The sequence below is a fragment of the Procambarus clarkii genome, chromosome 40 (assembly GCF_040958095.1).
Source record: "Procambarus clarkii isolate CNS0578487 chromosome 40, FALCON_Pclarkii_2.0, whole genome shotgun sequence".
Lineage (NCBI taxonomy): Eukaryota > Metazoa > Arthropoda > Malacostraca > Decapoda > Cambaridae > Procambarus > Procambarus clarkii.
In genome coordinates this window covers 25,152,003-25,175,381 of record NC_091189.1, presented here as the reverse complement: position 1 = coordinate 25,175,381, position 23,379 = coordinate 25,152,003, and the positions used below count along the sequence as shown (strand labels likewise).

Here is a 23,379-nt window from a genome sequence, read left to right as displayed (position 1 = left end):
AGGTCAGTAGCTGGAAGTACAGTTATACACGCACGCACGTGTGCCAGCTACTCCTTCACACCTCATCAACTCTTCAGTAAATGTAAACAAAGCCGCCACGATTGAGGAAAGATGTACAGGTTTCGCAAGTGGTTGTGTAAATGGTTGATGAATCCAGTGCTAGGACACTGTGACTAAGGTTACCTTGTTGCCCCCAAGTTGACTTGTGTACCCTGATCATCTTCCTATATTCCCTCTTCCATGGGGGGGGGGGTAGAGTTTGGGTCTCTGTGGTTTAGGCAATCAGGCGCCTCAGGCACAGTACCCACACTGTGCCCACAGGGTGGGGGGTGCTCGGAGGGCCCACAGGGGAGGGGGTACTCGGAGGGCCCACAGGGGGGGGTACGAGGAGGGCCCACAGTGGAGAGGGGGGAGGGGTACGAGGAGGGCCCACAGGGGGGGGTACGAGGAGGGCCCACAGGGGGGGGGTACGAGGAGGGCCCACAGGGGGGGGGGGGGTTCTCGGAGGGCCCACAGGGGGGGGGTTCTCGGAGGGCCCACAGGGGGGGGGGTACTCGGAGGGCCCACAGTGGAGAGGGGGGGGGTACGAGGAGGGCCCACAGGGAAGACGAGGGTAGCTTATAACATGTCTCCTTTGGCCCAAGGAATAGCAGGCACAGTCCTTCATTACCAGTGTTCCTGCTTTTACCCCAATCTTCTTGCTGATTGGTTCGGTTTACTGTCCCGGCGGACCCTGTCCTTACTGATTGGTCCGTTTCTCTGTCTTGACGTCTCGTAACCTTAACCGGATGCTCAGGTATCCGGCTTTTCCCACTCCGGACATTGGTAATTATCCCTGAACTGGAAAATTTTGGGTCGAATCAAATCTGTCCCTTACAGAGGAGGGATTATCTCCGTTATTTAGGGATTTATTGAGGATTATTTAGACATGACTGATGGGGATGTTGATGTTATAGTGATTGGCAGTGGTGATTAATGATCGACCAGTAATAAAGGTACTTTCCCCACACACAATAAAACATACTTTCATGTTTAAATACGGATTTAAATATATATGTTTGTATCCATTACAGAAGTCTTTTAATTTGCAGTCATTGTAATGTAATATACATACATCACTTTATCACTTGTCACCAAGTTAAGAGGCTGAACCTCTCTCTCTCTCTCTCTCTCTCTCTCTCTCTCTCTCTCTCTCTCTCTCTCTCTCTCTCTCTCTCTCTCTCTCTCTCTCTCTCTCTCTCTCTCTCTCTCTCTCTCTCTCTCTCTCTCTCTCTCTCTCTCTCTCCTGTGCTCAACCCTGCCTGCCAAGGCTCCACAATATGACGGACTAACAAGAACAAGGACATTTGACTTCGCGAGAACAAAGGCACAGGAGAAACCTTTCTTGTTTGCAACAAAAACACGATAAACTTGGCAGGAAGGTCGATAGCCACCGTCTACACAGTCAAAAGACGGCTTTAATGACCTGCACTGAGGAACATGATGGAAAGCATTCTTTTGCCTCAAAAATGGAGTGAACTTTATGTGAAATATTGGCTAAAGTGATGTGATGCTGGGTCACGGTAGGATATGACGGAGTTATGGGCAAGATGGGGTGGTGTGGGGAGATGTGGGGAGGTTGAGGGAGTTGTGGGGAGATGTGGGAGGTTGAGGGGAGGTGTGGGGAAGTTGGGAGAGATGTTGAGAGGGGGGAGCCATCTGTGATAGTAGATGTTATCCGGGGTGCAGTATAGCTGGTTGTGGGTGTGGAGGTTGTGGGTGTGGGGGTGGAGGTTGTGGGTGTGGGGGTGGAGGTTGTGGAGGCCGTGAGAGCAGGGGTTGTGAGGACGGAGGCAGCCACTCAGGGACCTCAGGTGTTGTGACGCCAGGGAGAAGCTTTAATGATATTTATCCAGGCACATATTGGCAGGTTTTCGAAAACCCGGATGTTATTGTCACCATTCAGCTGTCACGGGGCCTGACAGCTGTCACGGGGCCTGGCAACTGTCACGGGGCCTGACAACTGTCACGGGGCCTGACAACTGTCACGGGGCCTGACAACTGTCACGGGGCCTGACAACTGTCACGGGGCCTGGCAACTGTCACGGGGCCTGGCAACTGTCACGGGGCCTGACAACTGTCACGGGGCCTGACAACTGTCACGGGGCCTGACAACTGTCACGGGGCCTGACAACTGTCACGGGGCCTGACAACTGTCACATGGCCTGACAGCTGTCACGGGGCCTGACATGTCGGAAAATCCGACACCATGTAATAATCATACAGATAATAGCTGTATTGTATAAACAAGTTACCCATAGAAAACGTAACTTGTAGTGGAATTACCGTCTAAAGAAAACGGGATATCATCACCACATACCATTATAAATTCACCAGCTATTCTGCTGGGAATTATTCTTAAATACATTAGTCTTTGGACTTTACCATTATAAAAACATCTCATATAAATTAACTTAATTATCAGTATTAAAGTAGAGTAAATGTGACCCTTCTATCACTTATTGACATCTGGACAATGTAAGCTAGGCGTCAGGGTGAGGGAGGGCAGCCATTGTTTATACTAGACCAGAGGCACACGGGAGCAAATACGGCTCCTGTTAATTTTACTTGGACGAAGTGTTATGGAAACCAAAGGTGTACCATTATCACACGCTGTCAACAAATTCAAGTTAAGTGTTCTTTCCGAAACCCATGTATCTTTCATTTGTGGCCATTAATGTCATTATATAGGGTGCCCCAGTTAGAGCACGTGGTAGCCTCAAGCTAAAGGTAATTAAGCCAGGTCTTTAAGGTTCCATGTACAGTGTTTTCTCTGATATAGCTTGTCATATATAGGTATCTGGCTTTACAGCTAGTGCCCTTTTGACAGGTCAAGACGAGGAAGCATATGCTTTGTGCATCAGTTACCAGGGTGATGGAAGCTACCTCAAAGAGGAAAAATGTGGTGTCTACATCCTGGTTATACCTGGTGGACTAAGGCCTGCTGTACAAATAAGATAAGGAACCTCTTCAATGTATGTAGTCTATTACTGTAGTTTGATTGGCTGCATATATATTTAATTAATATAAACCCCCCTAATGTGTAGAGGATCGATTTGTGAGATTAAGAGATTATTGCAGAAATACAGTCCACTTAACATTATACAAATTGCTATCGAAGTATATAAATTAACGTAAATATAAATTCATATAAATCAAATAAATATAAATCTCACAGGTCGGTTCCCACATGACAACTGTCACGGGGCCTGACAACTGTCACGGGGCCTGACAACTGTCACTGAGCCTGGCAGCTGTCACGGGGCCTGGCAACTGTCACGGGGCCTGACAACTGTCACGGGGCCTGACAACTGTCACAGGGCCTGACAACTGTCACGGGGCCTGACAACTGTCACTGAGCCTGGCAGCTGTCACGGGGCCTGGCAACTGTCACGGGGCCTGGCAACTGTCACGGGGCCTGGCAACTGTCACGGGGCCTGGCAACTGTCACGGGGCCTGACAACTGTCACAGGGCCTGACAACTGTCACGGGGCCTGACAACTGTCACGGGGCCTGACAACTGTCACGGGGCCTGACAACTGTCACGGGGCCTGACAACTGTCACGGGGCCTGACAGCTGTCACGGGGCCTGACAACTGTCACGGGGCCTGACAACTGTCACGGGGCCTGACAACTGTTACGGGGCCTGACAACTGTCACGGGGCCTGACAGCTGTTACGGGGCCTGACAACTGTCACGGGGCCTGACAACTGTCACGGGGCCTGACAGCTGTCACGGGGCCTGGCAAGAGTCACTGAGCCTGGCAACTGTCACGGGGCCTGGCAACTGTCACGGGGCCTGACAACTGTCACGGGGCCTGACAACTGTCACGGGGCCTGACAACTGTCACGGGGCCTGGCAAGAGTCACTGAGCCTGGCAGCTGTCACGGGGCCTGGCAACTGTCACGGGGCCTGGCAAGAGTCACTGAGCCTGACAACTGTCACGGGGCCTGACAACTGTCACGGGGCCTGGCAAGAGTCACTGAGCCTGGCAACTGTCACGGGGCCTGGCAACTGTCACGGGGCCTGGCAACTGTCACGGGGCCTGGCAACTGTCACGGGGCCTGGCAACTGTCACGGGGCCTGGCAAGTGTCACTGAGCCTGACAACTGTCACGGGGCCTGACAACTGTCACGGGGCCTGGCAAGAGTCACTGAGCCTGACAACTGTCACGGGGCCTGACAACTGTCACGGGGCCTGACAACTGTCACGAGGCCTGGCAACTGTCACGGGGCCTGACAACTGTCACGAGGCCTGGCAACTGTCACGGGGCCTGGCAACAGTCACTGAGCCTGGCAACTGTCACGGGACCTGACAACTGTCACGGGGCCTGACAACTGTCACGGGGCCTGACAGCTGTCACGGGGCCTGGCAACTGTCACGGGGCCTGACAACTGTCACGGGGCCTGACAACTGTCACGGGGCCTGACAACTGTCACGGGGCCTGGCAACTGTCACGGGGCCTGGCAACTATCACGGGGCCTGACAACTGTCACTGGGCCTGACAACTGTCACGGGGCCTGACAACTGTCACGGGGCCTGACAACTGTCACGGGGCCTGGCAACTGTCACGGGGCCTGGCAACTGTCACGGGGCCTGACAACTGTCACGGGGCCTGACAACTGTCACGGGGCCTGACAACTGTCACGGGGCCTGACAACTGTCACGGGGCCTGGCAACTGTCACGGGGCCTGGCAACTGTCACGGGGCCTGACAACTGTCACGGGGCCTGGCAACTGTCACGGGGCCTGGCAACTGTCACGGGGCCTGACAACTGTCACGGGGCCTGACAACTGTCACGGGGCCTGACAACTGTCACGGGGCCTGGCAACTGTCACGGGGCCTGGCAACTGTCACGGGGCCTGACAACTGTCACGGGGCCTGACAACTGTCACGGGGCCTGACAACTGTCACGGGGCCTGACAACTGTCACGGGGCCTGACAACTGTCACGGGGCCTGGCAACTGTCACGGGGCCTGGCAACTGTCACGGGGCCTGGCAACTGTCACGGGGCCTGACAACTGTCACGGGGCCTGACAACTGTCACGGGGCCTGACAACTGTCACGGGGCCTGACAACTGTCACGGGGCCTGGCAACTGTCACGGGGCCTAGCAACTGTCACGGGGCCTGACAACTGTCACGGGGCCTGACAACTGTCACGGGGCCTGACAACTGTCACGGGGCCTAGCAACTGTCACGGGGCCTGACAACTGTCACGGGGCCTGACAACTGTCACGGGGCCTGGCAACTGTCACGGGGCCTGACAACTGTCACGGGGCCTGACAACTGTCACGGGGCCTGACAACTGTCACGGGGCCTGACAACTGTCACGGGGCCTGACAACTGTCACGGGGCCTGACAACTGTCACGGGGCCTGGCAACTGTCACGGGGCCTGACAACTGTCACGGGGCCTGGCAACTGTCACGGGGCCTGACAACTGTCACGGGGCCTGACAACTGTCACGGGGCCTGACAACTGTCACGGGGCCTGGCAGCTGCTCACTCACTCCCGGACATGTGTATAGAAAGCTGGTTGTTTTCCTCAGAGTTCTGTACATGTATAGAAAGTGTTGTGGCACAGTGTCTCTGAGGCGGGAGGTCGTCAACACGCAGTGGGGGGACGACCCCCCCCCCACACACCACGACCCCCTCCACACACCACGACCCCCACCACACACCACGACCCTCACAACACACCACGACCCCCACCACACACCACGACCCCCTCCACACACCACGACCCCCACCACACACCACGACCCCCACCACACACCACGACCCCCACCACACACCACGACCCCCACCACACACCACGACCCCCACCACACACCACGACCCCCACCACACACCACGACCCCCACCACACACCACGACCCCCTCCACACACCACGACCCCCACCACACACCACGACCCTCACAACACACCACGACCCCCTCCACACACCACGACCCCCACCACACACCACGACCCCCACCACACACCACGACCCTCACAACACACCACGACCCCCACCACACACCACGATCCTCACAACACACCACGACCCCCTCCACACACCACGACCCTCACCACACACCACGACCCTCACAACACACCACGACCCTCACCACACACCACGACCCTCACAACACACCACGACCCTCACCACACACCACGACCCTCACAACACACCACGACCCCCTCCACACACCACGACCCCCACCACACCCCCTCCACACACCACGACCCTCACAACACACCACGACCCCCTCCACTCACCACGACCCCCACCCCACACCACGACCCCCTCCACACACCACGACCCTCACAACACACCATGACCCCCACCACTCATCAGGACCCCTTTTACACACCACGACCCCCACCACACACCACGACCCTCACCACGACCCCCACAACACACCACGACCCCCACAACACACCACGACCCCCACAACACACCACGACCCTCACCACGACCCCCACCACACACCACGACCCCCACCACACACTACGACCCTCACCACGACCCCCACAACACACCACGACCCCCACAACACACCACGACCCTCACCACTCACCACGACCCACACTACTCACCACGACCCCCACAACACACCACGACCCCCACAACACACCACGACCCCCACAACACACCACGACCCCCACCACACACCACGACCCCCACAACACACCACGACCCCCACAACACACCACGACCCCCACAACACACCACGACCCCCTCCACACACCACAACCCCCCCTACACACCACGACCCCCACCACACACCACGACCCCCACAACACACCACGACCCTCACAACACACCACGACCCCCACAACACACCACGACCCCCACAACACACCACGACCCCCACAACACACCACGACCCTCACCACTCACCGCGACCCCCACCACACACCACGACCCCCACAACACACCACGACCCCCACAACACACCACGACCCCCACAACACACCACGACCCCACAACACACCACGACCCCCACCACACACCACGACCCCCACAACACACCACGACCCCCACAACACACCACGACCCTCACCACTCACCGCGACCCCCACAACACACCACGACCCCCACAACACACCACAACACACCACGACCCCCACAACACACCACGACCCTCACCACTCACCGCGACCCCTCACAACACACTACGACCCCCACAACACTCCACGACCCCCTCCACACACCACGACCCCCACAACACACCACGACCCCTCACAACACACTACGACCCCCTCCACACACGACGACCCCCACAACACACCACGACCCCTCACAACACACTACGACCCCCTCCACACACCACGACCCCCACCACACACCACGACCCCCACAACACACCACGACCCTCACCACTCACCGCGACCCCCACAACACTCCACGACCCCCTCCACACACCACGACCCCTCACAACACACTACGACCCCCACAACACTCCACGACCCCCTCCACACACCACGACCCCCACAACACACCACGACCCCTCACAACTCACTACGACCCCCTCCACACACCCCGACCCCCTCCACACACCACGACCCCTCACAACACACCACGACCCTCACAACACACCACGACCCCTCACAACACACTACGACCCTCACCACTCATCACGACCCCCACAACACACCACGACCCCCACAACACTCCACGACCCCCTCCACACACCACGACCCCTCACAACACACTACGACCCCCACAACACTCCACGACCCCCTCCACACACCACGACCCCCACAACACACCACGACTCCTCACAACTCACTACGACCCCCTCCACACACCACGACCCCCTCCACACACCACGACCCCTCACAACACACCACGACCCCCTCCACACACCACGACCTCCACAACACACCACGACCCCTCACAACACACCACGACCCTCACCACTCATCACGACCCCCACAACACACCACGACCCCCACAACACCCTCCCACCTCCCCCACAACACATCACGACCCCCACAACACCCTCCCACCTCCCCCACCACTCACCACGACCCCCACCACACTCCCCCACCGCCCCAGGCCACAGTACCAGGGTGTAGTGTACCACACACCTTGTCAACCCCAGCAATCATCCATACACTTGTAGCTGTGACGTCTATGTCATCTCTGGTCGAGTGGCAACGTTGCTTCATCTTTAATACTCTCAAATTTAAATAAAATTTTAAGTTGCAAAAAATTGCAAATAAAATGTCTTTCAAATAGGATCAAAAGAGCAGGCAAGTTGAAACAAAAGCGCATTCAATTAAAAGTTAGCTCAGTCGGTCCGTAATTGAACACTAGAACGATCAAGTTGATTTGTGTGAGATAAAAATTAAAAACCTTGACAAAACCCAACACACTAACTCCAGGAAGGTCTTCCATTTATGTGGTAATTTACAAACACTTATTTCTTCTCGCTCTCCGGTTACCAGAATGAAAATATCCGAGCAGTCTTGGTGAGGAGGCTGAGGGCTTCCACCTCACTCTCCATCATGGGCGCCACTGGCAACTTTTATGTCTTACAACGGCATATCGCCTTCGAAGGCTTTTCGTCGCGTGACATACACATGCGCGCGCATACACACACACACACATACACACACACAGAGAAGAAAAAGAGGTGATATGATCACTACATACAAAATAGTAACAGGAATTGATAAAATCGATAGGGAAGATTTCCTGAGACCTGGAACTTTAAGAACAAGAGGTCATAGATTTAAACTAGCTAAACACAGGTGACGAAGAAATATAAGAAAATTCACTTTCGCAAACAGAGTGGTAGACGGTTGGAACAAGTTAGGTGAGAAGGTGGTGGAGGCCAAGACCGTCAGTAGTTTCAAAGCGTTATATGACAAAGAGTGCTGGGAAGACGGGACACCACGAGCGTAGCTCTCATCCTGTAACTACACTTAAGTAATTACACACACACACACACACACACACACACACACACACACACACACACACACACACACACACACACACACACACACATAAACTCTTGTATGTACACACACATTAATATGTCAATATGATTTATAGACATTTTACCTTGGAGACCTGCTCACTTGTTAATTAAAAGTATTATTTACATAATAATATGCATAGAAAACGTAATATTTACGTTTTCTATGCATAGGCCTGGTTACGTTAGGAGGGTTGTTTGGGTTTATTCATTCCAGGTTACGCATATCGAGAGAAAACTGACATGTCCAGTTTTGTTCATATCTGTTAGCATGCGTCAGCTGTATTTGTTTAAATAATTAAAATGAAGTCCAATGGAGTAGTTTTTAATTGTTGAAGTGAAATGTTTATACATTCACGAGATAATTGTGACAGGATCTGTACCCGGAGTCACGAAGCAGTTACGCAAGTACTTACGAACGTGTACATCTTTCCTCAATCTTTGACGGCTTTGGTTACATTTATTAAACAGTTTACAAGCATGAAAACTTGCCAATCAACTGTTGTTATTGTTATAAACAGCCTCCTGGTGCTTCGGAGCTCATAAACTGTTTAATAATTGTAAACAAAGCCGTCAAAGATTGAGAAAAGATGGACAGGTTCAAAAGTACCTGCGTAACTACTTCGTGAATCTGGGTCCTGGTGATCGGCCACCAATGGTCCAGTCACTTGGACCATTGGTGATCCAACGCCGACCATGCAAGAAGCGAGGCCGACGCCCTACCAACCAATCCAAGGGGCTGGCCTTGCATGGGCTTGAATGCAAAAAACTTCCTGTGAATATTGCTGTTGTGTATTAGTAATGTATTTTTGGTGTTGTATGCGCGGCCCGACGATTGAAATGTATAAATGTAAAACAGTGGGCGGAATGTGGTGTTGGGGTGTAGGCTGTACACGTATGATAACGACTTCATTCACAAGGATAGCTCTTTTAGGTGTACATGTATGGTGTTTGGTGTACATGTATGGTTTTTTTGGTGTACACATTAGATTAGCTTAGTTATATATATATATATATATATATATATATATATATATATATATATATATATATATATATATATATATATATATATATATATATATATATATATATTAGTATATTTTGGTAGCAGTCTTTCCTGTAGACATATATTATTAAATATGACCGAAAAAGTAAGATTAATAATTCTAACACGAATTTTCTCAATCTTTCGTACACTTCTTTTCACTGTTGGAGGTAAATCAAAAATCAATTCTCCAAAATTCATTTTTATTTCTAGTCTGACGCGACACGAGCGCGTTTCGTAAAACTTATTACATTTTCAAAGACTTTAGTTCACAAATACACAACTGAATAGAACTTACGCATCTCCGATTTGATATCTACATTTGAGTGAGGTGGAAGGGGTGATGTGGCATTAACACAAGACAGAACAAGATGTGGCATTAATAGGGTATTAATTTCATCAACACAAGACAGAACAAGAGTATTAATAGGGTATTAATTTCATCAACACAAGACAGAACACGAAACAATGGATATTGAATAGAAGTGTTTGTAGAAAGCCTATTGGTCCATATTTCTTGATGCTTCTATATTGGAGCGGAGTCTTGAGGTGGGTAGAATATAGTTGTGCAATAATTGGCTGTTGATTGCTGGTGTTGACTTCTTGATGTGTAGTGCCTCGCAAACGTCAAGCCGCCTGCTATCGCTGTATCTATCGATGATTTCTGTGTTGTTTACTAGGATTTCTCTGGCGATGGTTTGGTTGTGGGAAGAGATTATATGTTCCTTAATGGAGCTCTGTTGCTTATGCATCGTTAAACGCCTAGAAAGAGATGTTGTTGTCTTGCCTATATACTGGGTTTTTTGGAGCTTACAGTCCCCAAGTGGGCATTTGAAGGCATAGACGACGTTAGTCTCTTTTAAAGCGTTCTGTTTTGTGTCTGGAGAGTTTCTCATGAGTAGGCTGGCCGTTTTTCTGGTTTTATAGTAAATCGTCAGTTGTATCCTCTGATTTTTGTCTGTAGGGATAACGTTTCTATTAACAATATCTTTCAGGACCCTTTCCTCCGTTTTATGAGCTGTGGAAAAGAAGTTCCTGTAAAATAGTCTAATAGGGGGTATAGGTGTTGTGTTAGTTGTCTTTTCAGAGGTTGCATGGCTTTTCACTTTCCTTCTTATGATGTCTTCGACGAAACCATTGGAGAAGCCGTTATTGACTAGGACCTGCCTTACCCTACAGAGTTCTTCGTCGACTTGCTTCCATTCTGAGCTGTGGCTGAGAGCACGGTCGACATATGCGTTAACAACACTCCTCTTGTACCTGTCTGGGCAGTCGCTGTTGGCATTTAGGCACATTCCTATGTTTGTTTCCTTAGTGTAGACTGCAGTGTGGAAACCTCCGCCCTTTTCCATGACTGTTACATCTAGAAAGGGCAGCTTCCCATCCTTTTCCATCTCGTAAGTGAAACGCAGCACGGAACTCTGCTCAAATGCCTCCTTCAGCTCCTGCAGATGTCTGACATCAGGTACCTGTGTAAAAATGTCGTCAACATACCTGCAGTATATGGCCGGTTTCAAGTTCATGTCGACTAAGACTTTTTGCTCGATGGTACCCATGTAGAAGTTTGCAAACAAGACACCTAGGGGAGAACCCATGGCGACCCCATCTACTTGCTTATACATGTGCCCATCCGGGCTCAAGAAGGGTGCCTCTTTAGTACAAGCTTGGAGTAGTTTCCTCAGAATATTTTCTGGTATGTCAAGAGGAGTACAGGCTGGATCACGATACACTCTGTCGGCTATCATTCCGATTGTCTCGTCCACAGGTACGTTGGTAAACAGCGATTCTACGTCCAACGAGGCTCTTATCCCTGTGGCCCGTGTGCCCCGCAGTAAGTCAACAAATTCCTTTGGAGACTTCAGGCTGAAGGCGCAAGGAACATAAGGAGTCAGCAGGCCGTTGAGTCGCTTCGCCAGTCTGTACGTGGGTGTGGGTATCTGGCTAATGATTGGCCGAAGTGGGTTTCCAGGCTTGTGTGTCTTGACATTTCCATACGCATATCCAGGTTTATATTCCCCAATGATCTTTGGCAGGTGGAGTCCGGATTTCTTGGCGTTCACAGTTTCGATCAGTTTGTTGACCTTTGCTTTTAATTCGGCTGTAGTGTCCTTCGTTACCCTTTGGAACTTAGTTTGGTCAGAGAGTATGATGTTCATTTTCGCCAGATATTCGTCTTTTTTAAGAATGACATATATTGGCGAGTTGTCACCTCTCCTGACAACTATCTCCTTGTTCTCACGAAGGCTTTTAGCTGCCGCTTTAAGCTCGGGGGACAGTATGGTGCTTCTGTAATTGCCTCGATTCTTTCCTCCTTCTGCAATAAGTTCTGCTTGTAAGGTATCTTTGGTAGTGACCTTCTTTTGTGTCTCGAGGTCGAATATGTCGTCCAACAGAATTTCCAACTCTACTTTCCGGGCCATCTCACTCGGTCTGGACATAACATGACAGTTTATGCCCAGATTTAGGAGAGTGACTTGGTCCTCAGTGAGGTTAATTCCTGCAAGGTTCAGGAAGCCATCTCTTGGTCGTGGAATTGCCATAGGTCCTCCATATAATGTTGTTAGTTTCTTGATAATCCTTGTTTCAGTGCTGAGGTGATGTCGGTCTGTGAGGATGTCGAGGTGTTGTTCAATGCGGGTACGGATACTATCGTCGATGTTGCTATTTCTCCACTCGTTTGTAGCATGAAGTAGTTGCGTTTTGTTGTCTTTGATTTCATTCTCTGCCTTGTATATCTGATCACGAATCAGATCCTGGCGATATTTTATCGTGAAGGCTTGATTCCTTGCTGCTGGGTCGTGCGCTTTAATATTAGTATATTTTTATTAATACTCTTGTTCTGTCTTGTGTTGATGAAATTAATACCCTATTAATGCCACATCTTGTTCTGTCTTGTGTTAATTCCACATCACCCCTTCCACCTCACTCAAATGTAGATATCAAATCGGAGATGCGTAAGTTCTATTCAGTTGTGTATTTGTGAACTAAAGTCTTTGAAAATGTAATAAGTTTTACGAAACGCGCTCGTGTCGCGTCAGACTAGAAATAAAAATGAATTTTGGAGAATTGATTTTTGATTTACCTCCAACAGTGAAAAGAAGTGTACGAAAGATTGAGAAAATTCGTGTTAGAATTGTTAATCTTACTTTTTCGGTCATATTTAATAATAATATATATATATATATATATATATATATATATATATATATATATATATATATATATATATATATATATATATATATATATATATATATATATATGTCGTACCTAGTAGCCAGAACTCACTTCTCAGCCTACTATGCATGGCCCGATTTGCCTAATAAGCCAAGTTTTCCTGAATTAATATATTTTCTCTAAATTTTTTCTTATGAAATGATAAAGCTACCCATTTCATTATGTATGAGGTCAATTTTTTTTCATTGGAGTTAAAATTAACGTAGATATATGACCGAACCTAACCAACCCTACCTAACCTAACCTAACCTATCTCTATAGGTTAGGTTGGGTTATGTAGCCGAAAAAGTTAGGTTAGGTTAGGTTAGGTAGGTTCGGTAGTCGAAAAACAATTAATTCATGAAAACTTGGCTTATTAGGCAAATCGGGCCATGCATAGTAGGCTGAGAAGTGAGTTCTGGCTACTAGGTACGACATATATATATATATATATATATATATATATATATATATATATATATATATATATATATATATATATATATATATATATATATATATATATATATAATGTCGTACCTAATAGCCAGAACGCACTTCTGAGCCTACTATGCAAGGCCCGATTTGCCTAATAAGCCAAGTTTTCATGAATTAATTGTTTTTCGACTACCTAACCTACCTAACCTAACCTAACCTAACTTTTTCTGCTACCTAACCTAACCTAACCTATAAAGATAGGTTAGGTTAGGTTAGGTAGGGTTGGTTAGGTTCGGTCATATATCTACGTTAATTTTAACTCCAATAAAAAAAATTGACCTCATACATAATGAAATGGGTAGCTTTATCATTTCATAAGAAAAAAAATAGAGAAAAAATATTAATTCAGGAAAACTTGGCTTATTAGGCAAATCGGGCCTTTCATAGTAGGCTCAGAAGTGCGTTCTGGCTATTAGGTACGACATATATATATATATATATATATATATATATATATATATATATATATATATATATATATATATATATATATATATTAGTTTACTTACACACAGTATTAGTATACATAAAGTACGTTGGTTACGTATGTATAAATTTGTTAATACATACAGATGGATTAATTATGTAAACATGGGTTAGTTTAGCAATATACACATGGATTAGTTTAGCAATGTAGACATGGATTAGTTTAATTATGTACAACACTTACTAGGAACATGCTAGTAGACAATACAACCATCCAGGCATCCACCCCTGACCAACGAAGACTGCAAATTCTGTAAGTTTCCCTCATGAGAGAAGAACGACCCAACCTCAATATATAGAGAGAATAAGGAGTTGGCTACCTTGCCTACGCTTAGACCCAGACCTCGCCAATCACCACCCGTTAACGACGCCATCTCTGGCGACCAGTTCCCCTCGCCAACCGCTTTACCCAATGTTTCTGTAGCTTCCTTACTCATTATTTCCCTATTCTTTAACTTGACGTCGAGTGTCTATGTTTCTACATCCCATCACCTCGCCCGACACAACCTCACTTTTCCACATGTATATTTAACCCAAAAATTGCACTTCGTGTATTCATTGTTTACCTGAAGATGTTCCAGAGTAAAACAAAACGCTGTTGAAAAAAATCCTTCAATAATTACTACTTTCTTTACTATGAATTTTGTTAACTAATTTGCTCTTGTTAATGCCGACAGTAAGAAAATAGTTAGTTGCATAGGAAGCATATACTGTGAGATCACCAGCGTCAGCAATGTGGTCATATTACCAGTCTCCGTGGTGCAGTGGTAAGACACTCGCCTGGCCTTCCGCGAGCGCTTTGTCATGGGTTCGTATCCTGGCCGGGAAGGATTTACTGGGCACAAATCCTTAACTGTAGCCTCTGTTTAACTCAACAGTAAAATGTGTACTTGGTTGTAACAACGATTCTTCGCGGCAGGGGATCGTATTCCAGGGACCTGCCCGAAACGCTACGCGTACTAGTGGCTGTACAAGACTGTAACAACTCTTGTATATATCTCAAAAAAATATATATATTTATCAAAATATGCTTAAAGGAACGCTTGCTGCCCAAGCGTAGTAATGTATCAATTGTCAATCACACTATTCTTGAAATAAACATTTAATTAACCTGGGCACTAGGAGACTCGAATTACCCTACGACAGAAGAGCTTCTGCCTCCCACCCAGGGAGTCGGGGGCTAGAGTCTCCTAGTGCCCGAGTGAATGAGATATATATTGTATGTTGAAAACTCTTGATTAAGGTAACTGTGAGTGTGGATGTTCTTACTGGTTAATGCTGGCTGGTCTTTATCTCTGGTTTTGGTAATGAAGCTGTTGTTTACCTCTTTAAGAACACATACTAACGCTGTTTGAAGCGTTAGTGACTATATTGAGTGTGTGTTGAGCTGTGCCTTACCTGAGGAAGGTGCTTGGTGTGTTGCAGTGATGGTGACGACGTGCGGGGCCACCGGGCACGACGGACCCTCCCCCGAGGACTGTCAGAAGGAGTACCAGGACCGGCCGCACCCGAAGCCCTCCTTCCCCTCCTCCGGCTCCCTCCCTGGCACACAGACCTGGACGGTGCCCAACGATGGCTATTATACGTAAGTACTAACTCCTGTGACGGTTGGCTGTGATGGATGACGCCGCCGCCCTCACCCACATGAGGAGTGGGTGAGGGCGGGCGGGGGCTCCTACCATGCTCTGGACGGACGTGAGATGGGTTACATCCTAGCACATTGTGGGTGGGGTGGGGAGTGCCTAGCCCGCTCTCAACGGCCGGGGGTGAGGGGATAGGTTGGCCTCGTGGACACACAACATTCTATAACGTGCCGTTATCACTGCTAATAGTGCAGCCATGTGTATTTTAATGTCCTGATAACAGTCAAGTGACCCGTCGTGTGATTAGTGTATATATATACACATTTATATAAGAGAGAGAATGCCTCTCTGTCCATGGTTGGAGGCCAGACTCAAGGGGCTAGCCTCAACCATCTTTGCACAGTGATCAATGTAGGGTACGTGACCAACATGGGTAGATCGGGGTCGACCCATTGCGCGTATTAAAGGGACGATCATCTATAGTAACCCCTACGAAATCATCAGAAGGTGGTTGGCCGAGTCTCTAATATTCCTTTTCCTTTATGCCAGAATGTAAAATGAATCATAATTATAGAGGAGGGACCGTTGTAAGCGGGTCGGTGGTGATCCCCGTGGTGGAGGCTTCACCCCCCCCCCGGGTCCAGCCTCGTACAGGGTGTCCCAACTAATATGTGTATGTATGCATGTATGTATTACATATGCATTCTTGTTTCACCTTCTTTCGGGGTTATTCGTTTTCACATTATTTTTCACGTCTTACTTTCTTAGTGATTTACACACACACACACACACACACACACACACACACACACACACACACACACACACACACACACACACACACACTATCACGGCCAGCTTGGGCCAGTAACCGGGTTCTTTCTATTAACGTGTCCTATAAGTTCTTCTTGATCCTACCCCAAGTTGATGATAAGTTTTCAAGAACTGGCTGTGGCAAGTAAAGAATAAAGGAGGGTGGATAACAATACACAATTACACCTTCACCAATATATATATTATATCTCTAAGTATTACTACACATATTTACACTGTGTTGCTTTCACTCAGGACACTCAATAGATCCGCAGTGTTCGTCAAATCCCAGCAAGTCCACTACGTCCAGGTACACGTCGTCCACAGTTAATGGTAATCACCGGTGATTTCACCTTCCTCAACATGGGCCAGTCCACACCCCGTAGAGTCACGGTGTTCCAACACCCAACATTCGCTCTCCTGATTCACACTGGCAGAGGGCCTCAGCCACAAGCTGACAGGGGTCTCAAGTAACCACATACAGAGGTAGCTAACACCCTGGCAGAAGTCTCTAGCAGCTCGCTAGCAGCACTTCTCATCAGACGCACTACTGTCGTCGCGTAACTCTTCCTGACCAATCCCGGGTACGTCGGTCCATACAACACTGCACAAACCAGCAGCTAACACACTGCTACTACCGACGGCGGCCACTTTGTCCTCTCACAGGACCAAGTCAAGAGTTCAGGACTGCCCAAGAGGTATGCCCTCCTTATCGCAATCACCTCCTTACGTCACCTCTGTGAACATAAGACGTCATTAGCTAGACAGGAGCCTTGTGGACGTAGGATAACACCCTTCCACCGGGGAATTGAAATTGTAAATGCTTTCACAACCTAGATAGCGTTGATATCATTACACCACCCACCAGAGGTCATCACCTTTTAACTGAGGTATCAAACAGGAGCTTTTCACCAACGCCACGCCACCGTCAACAGATGGCGTTGTCCGCATCGCACCCAATACCTGGTAGTTGGAGTGCAGATCTGTAGATGGCGCCGAATTCGCCACTCCCCACTCCGACAACGGTGTCGATACCGTAACACGCACACACGTGCACACACACACCCTGTATCCCTGTACCTGGGTGATGGTACAGCACCATCCCTGTTGTACAGGGGTGGTGCTGTACAGGGGGGTGGTGCTGTACAGGGGGGTGGTGCTGTACAGGGGGGTGGTGCTGTACAGGGGGGTGGTGCTGTACAGGGGGGTGGTGCTGTACAGGGGGGTGGTGCTGTACAGGGGGGTGGTGCTGTACAGGGGGGTGGTGCTGTACAGGGGGGTGGTGCTGTACAGGGGTGGTGCTGTACAGGGGTAGTTGCTGTACAGGCGTGGTGTTGTACAGGGGTAGTTGCTGTTCAGGGGTGGTGTTGTACAGGGGTAGTTGCTGTACAGGGGTGGTGCTGTACAGGGCTGGGACTGTACAGGGGTGGTGCTGTACAGGGGTGGTGCTGTACAGGGGTAGTTGCTGTACAGGGGTGGTGCTGTACAGGGGTGTGCTGTACAGGGGTAGTTGCTGTACAGGGGTGGTGCTGTACAGGGGTAGTTGCTGTACAGGGGTGGTGTTGTACAGGGGTAGTTGCTGTACAGGGGTGGTGCTGTACAGGGGTGGTGCTGTACAGGGGTGGGACTGTACAGGGGTGGTGCTGTGCAGGGGTGGTGCTGTACAGGGGTGGTGCTGTACAGGGGTAGTTGCTGTACAGGGGTGTGCTGTACAAGGGTAGTTGCTGTACAGGGGTGGTGCTGTACAGGGGTGGTGCTGTACAGGGGTGGTGCTGTACAGGGGTAGTTGCTGTACAGGGGTGTGCTGTACAGGGGTAGTTGCTGTACAGGGGTGGTGCTGTACAGGGGTAGTTGCTGTACAGGGGTGGGACTGTACAGGGGTGGTGCTGTACAGGGGTGGTGCTGTACAGGGGTGGTGCTGTACAGGGGTGGGACTGTACAGGGGTGGTGCTGTACAGGGGTGGGACTGTACAGGGGTGGTGCTGTACAGGGGTGGGTGCTGTACAGGGGTGGGACTGTACAAGGGTGGGACTGTACAGGGGTGGGACTGTGTCTGAAAATATTATCGCCAGAAGAAAAAAATTACATCGCAGCAATTAAAACTTCGACTCTGTTTTGTAATTAATTACAAAACTTGTTTATAGTTTGTGTAAATTACAGGAGGTGGCTGTGGGGGGGGGAGTGTTCACTGTCTTCACTGCTCCACACTCAAGGGAACGAGGCAGTTCACCTGCTGTTCCCATTCTCTGTTCGAATTTTATCGTACTTGTATTTTGACTGGAATATAGAAAAGAAGAACTTATGGCTAATTGTGTTGGCTTCTATAGTACTGGGTGAAGGTGACACCGTCCCTGGCAGACTGTGAAGGTGTCACCGTCCCTGGCAGACTGTGAAGGTGTCACCGTCCCTGGCAGACAGTGAAGGTGTCACCGTCCCTGGCAGACTGTGAAGGTGTCACCGTCCCTGGCAGACAGTGAAGGTGTCACCGTCCCTGGCAGACTGTGAAGGTGTCACCGTCCCTGGCAGACTGTGAAGGTGTCACCGTCCCTGGCGGACAGTGAAGGTGTCACCGTCCCTGGCAGACTGTGAAGGTGTCACCTTCCCTGGCGGACAGTGAAGGTGTCACCGTCCCTGGCAGACTGTGAAGGTGTCACCGTCCCTGGCAGACTGTGAAGGTGTCACCGTCCCTGGCAGACTGTGAAGGTGTCACCGTCCCTGGCAGACTGTGAAGGTGTCACCGTCCCTGGCAGACTGTGAAGGTGTCACCGTCCCTGGCAGACTGTGAAGGTGACACCGTCCCTGGCGGACAGTGAAGGTGTCACCGTCCCTGGCAGACAGTGAAGGTGTCACCGTCCCTGGCAGACTGTGAAGGTGACACCTTCCCTGGCAGACTGTGAAGGTGTCACCGTCCCTGGCAGACAGTGAAGGTGTCACCGTCCCTGGCAGACTGTGAAGGTGTCACCGTCCCTGGCAGACTGTGAAGGTGTCACCGTCCCTGGCAGACTGTGAAGGTGACACCGTCCCTGGCAGACCGTGAAGGTGTCACCGTCCCTGGCAGACAGTGAAGGTGTCACCGTCCCTGGCAGACCGTGAAGGTGTCACCGTCCCTGGTGACCTTCCTGCCCCCCCTCCCAGGGAAGGTCATGGGGGGCGGCGGCCCACCTGTTGCACCACATGTGACCCACAACGTTACAATTACGGTGTTTTAGTGGACTCAATAACACGGTGATGTTGATGTCCAGTCGACCTCTTCAGTACCAGCCTGGGTCAGTTGATGTTACGAGGAGCAGTGTGCGGGTTGGTCAACCTCTGGGGGGTTATTAAGGTCTATCAACCTCTGGTGGGTTATTGAGGTCTATCAACCTCTGGTGGGTTATTAAGGTCTATCAACCTTTGGGGGGTTATTGAGGCCTATCAACCTCTGGTGGGTTATTGAGGTCTATCAACCTCTGGAGGGTTATTGAGGTCTATCAACCTCTGGTGGGTTATTATGGTCTATCAACCTCTGGGGGGTTATTGAGGTCTATCAACCTCTGGTGCGTTATTGAGGTCTATCAACCTCTGGTGCGTTATTGAGGCCTATCAACCTCTGGTGCGTTATTGAGGTCTATCAACCTCTGGAGGGTTATCAAGGCCTATCAACCTCTGGTGGGTTATCAAGACCTATCAACCTCTGGAGGGTTACCAAGACCTACCAACCTCTGGAGGGTTATCAAGACCTATCAACCTCTGAAGGGTTATCAAGACCTACCAACCTCTGGAGGGTTATCAAGACCTATCAACCTCTGGTGCGTTATTGAGGCCTATCAACCTCTGGTGCGTTATTGAGGTCTATCAACCTCTGGAGGGTTATCAAGGCCTATCAACCTCTGGTGGGTTATCAAGACCTACCAACCTCTGGAGGGTTATCAAGACCTACCAACCTCTGGAGGGTTATCAAGACCTATCAACCTCTGAAGGGTTATCAAGACCTACCAACCTCTGGAAAGTTATCAAGACCTACCAACCTCTGGAGGGTTATCAAGACCTATCAACCTCTGAAGGGTTATCAAGACCTACCAACCTCTGGAGGGTTATGAAGACCTACCAACCTCTGGAGGGTTATCAAGACCTATCAACCTCTGGAGGATTATCAAGACCAATCAGCCTTTGAAGGGTTATCAAGACCTACCAACCTCTGGAGGGTTATCAAGACCTATCAACCTCTGAAGGGTTATCAAGACCTATCAACCTCTGGAGGGTTATCAAGACCTACCAACCTCTGGAGGGTTATCAAGACCTACCAACCTCTGGAGGGTTATCAAGACCTATCAACCTCTGGAGGGTTATCAAGACCTACCAACCTCTGGAGGGTTATCAAGACCTACCAACCTCTGGAGGGTTATCAAGACCTACCAACCTCTGGAGGGTTATCAAGACCTATCAACCTCTGGAGGGTTATCAAGACCTACCAACCTCTGGAGGGTTATCAAGACCTATCAACCTCTGGAGGGGTTATCAAGACCTATCAACCTCTGAAGGGTTATCAAGACCTACCAACCTCTGGAGGGTTATCAAGACCTATCAACCTCTGGAGGGGTTATCAAGACCTACCAACCTCTGAAGGGTTATCAAGACCTACCAACCTCTGGAGGGTTATCAAGACCTACCAACCTCTGGAGGGTTATCAAGACCTACCAACCTCTGAAGGGTTATCAAGACCTATCAACCTCTAAAGGGTTATCAAGACTGCGACGCAGGCCAACTGACCAATCAGAGAGTTTACCATAGTCGTGGACACCATTCAAGACCAAACTATGCTCAGCTACAGAGTGTGGGCGTCTCTGTGTACCTGGCCCCGGCTGCTCCCGGGTCTCCAGACTTGCAACACACTAAACAAAACAACTTGCAACTGTTTTAACTTATCACCAACTCACGAGCAAGTACTATCGAGGCCGATAGGTCGATTCCGTAAATAATGCGACCTATTAGGTGTGAGGACAGGTTGTTAGGGTCGTGGGGGGGGGCGGAGATGCAGTAATGATCTATAACAGGCTCCTTGCTCAATGACCACCCCCCCCCCCTCTCTCTCCCATACTCCCCCCTCACCCTCCCTTTCTTGCCTCTCCTTCTTCCCCCTTCCCCCCCCCCTCATGCCCCCCCTACCCCTTACTCCTCACCCCTACCGCCATTGAGACCACTAATTACACCGTAATCGCCAAGATGCCTCCAGAATATTGTTAGCAAACCAGTTACGGCGGTGTTTTGCTTGTTTAACCTTGGTGGGTATGTATCGTTTGTGGGGGGGAGAGGGTGTGTGGGGGGGGGAGGGGGTAGGGGGGGGGATAGGGTGTGTGTGGGGGGGAGGGTAGGGGGGGCTAGGGGGGGGAGGTCGTGGGCTGGGCTCAACTATCTCTAACTACGAGGATTGGTCGTTAGCTCTAAGGCCTGGTATCCTAGCTATTTGGTACTTCATGAGTGAGTACCTTTGGCAGTATCTAAATGAGTATCTTTAGGGTACCTAAATGACTACCATTCAGAGTACCTAAATAACTATCTTCGGTAGTATCTTAAGGAGTATTCTTAGGTACTCTTTTATGTAATGCTTAAGTACCTAAAAAGAGTACCTGAGGGAGTACCTGAGGGAGTACCTGAGGGAGTACCTAAGGGAGTACCTGAGGAAATCACCTGAGGGAGTACCTATAAGCAGTAGACCAGAGCCCCACAGTGAGGGGCGAGCCATGGAGCACACAGGTGCTCCACAAGGTCCTCCCACAGTTATCAGTGTTCGCCATCTACACTGTTCTTCCTCTCTCTCGATCAAGTTAAACAATAAACGTGACTTCATCAACGTATAATAATTTCTGTACAAACTTCAAAGAATATTCTGACAAGTGGCTGCTTGAAGTCAACTGCATCAAATGCAAGGTAACAAGCATAGCCAAAGACACAAGGTATCATTTAGAATAAGATGTCATTTTGATTTAATGTTCTGGGACACACCTAAACCGTATAACATCAGCCACATATGCAAGATTGGTCAATAACCTGGAGTTTAAACGGTGTCAAGCTCGTAAACACTGATAAATGTAAACAAAGCCTCCATGGTTGAGGAAAGATGTAGAGGTTTCGTAAGTGTTGTGTAAATCCTTGACGAGTCCATAGGTATTTTAACAGATTGGTGTGAGAACTGAGAACCCTGAGTTACAAGCAAATATTATGAAATTAAACCTGGCGTAACTGGAAGAGAAGTGATATGTGAGACATGATCAGGGCATGCAAAATACTTGAGTAAGGATTAGAGATAATGTAAAGAATTCCAAATTCTAATGAACTAGTGAATAAATAAATAAAAGAAAAATCCAGACGCGGATTCAATATATATATATATATATATATATATATATATATATATATATATATATATATATATATATATATATATATGTCGTACCTAGCAGCCAGAACTCACTTTTTGGCCTACTATGCAAGGCCCGATTTGCCTAATAAGCCAAGTTTTCCTGAATTAATATATTTTTTCTAATTTTTTTCTTATGAAATGATAAAGCTACCCATTTCATTATGTATGAGGTATATTTTTTTTTATTGGAGTTAAAATTAACGTAGATATATGACCGAACCTAACCAACCCTACCTAACCTAACCTAACCTATCTTTATAGGTTAGGTAGCCCAAAAAGGTAGGTTAGGTTAGGTTAGGTAGTCGAAAAACAATTAATTCAT

At 49.0% G+C, this 23,379-nt stretch overlaps 1 protein-coding gene across 1 annotated transcript in view; it reads left to right on the top strand.

Moving 5' to 3' along the window:
• The window catches only part of LOC123748756 (leukocyte tyrosine kinase receptor-like), a 104,676-nt gene that overhangs the window by 59,764 nt on the left and 21,533 nt on the right, over positions 1–23,379 (top strand). The window contains exon 2 of the mRNA XM_069338878.1: positions 15,687–15,846. Within this exon, the coding sequence (XP_069194979.1) occupies positions 15,689–15,846 (158 nt within the window). The 5' untranslated portion in view covers positions 15,687–15,688. The remainder of the gene's footprint in view (positions 1–15,686; positions 15,847–23,379) is intronic.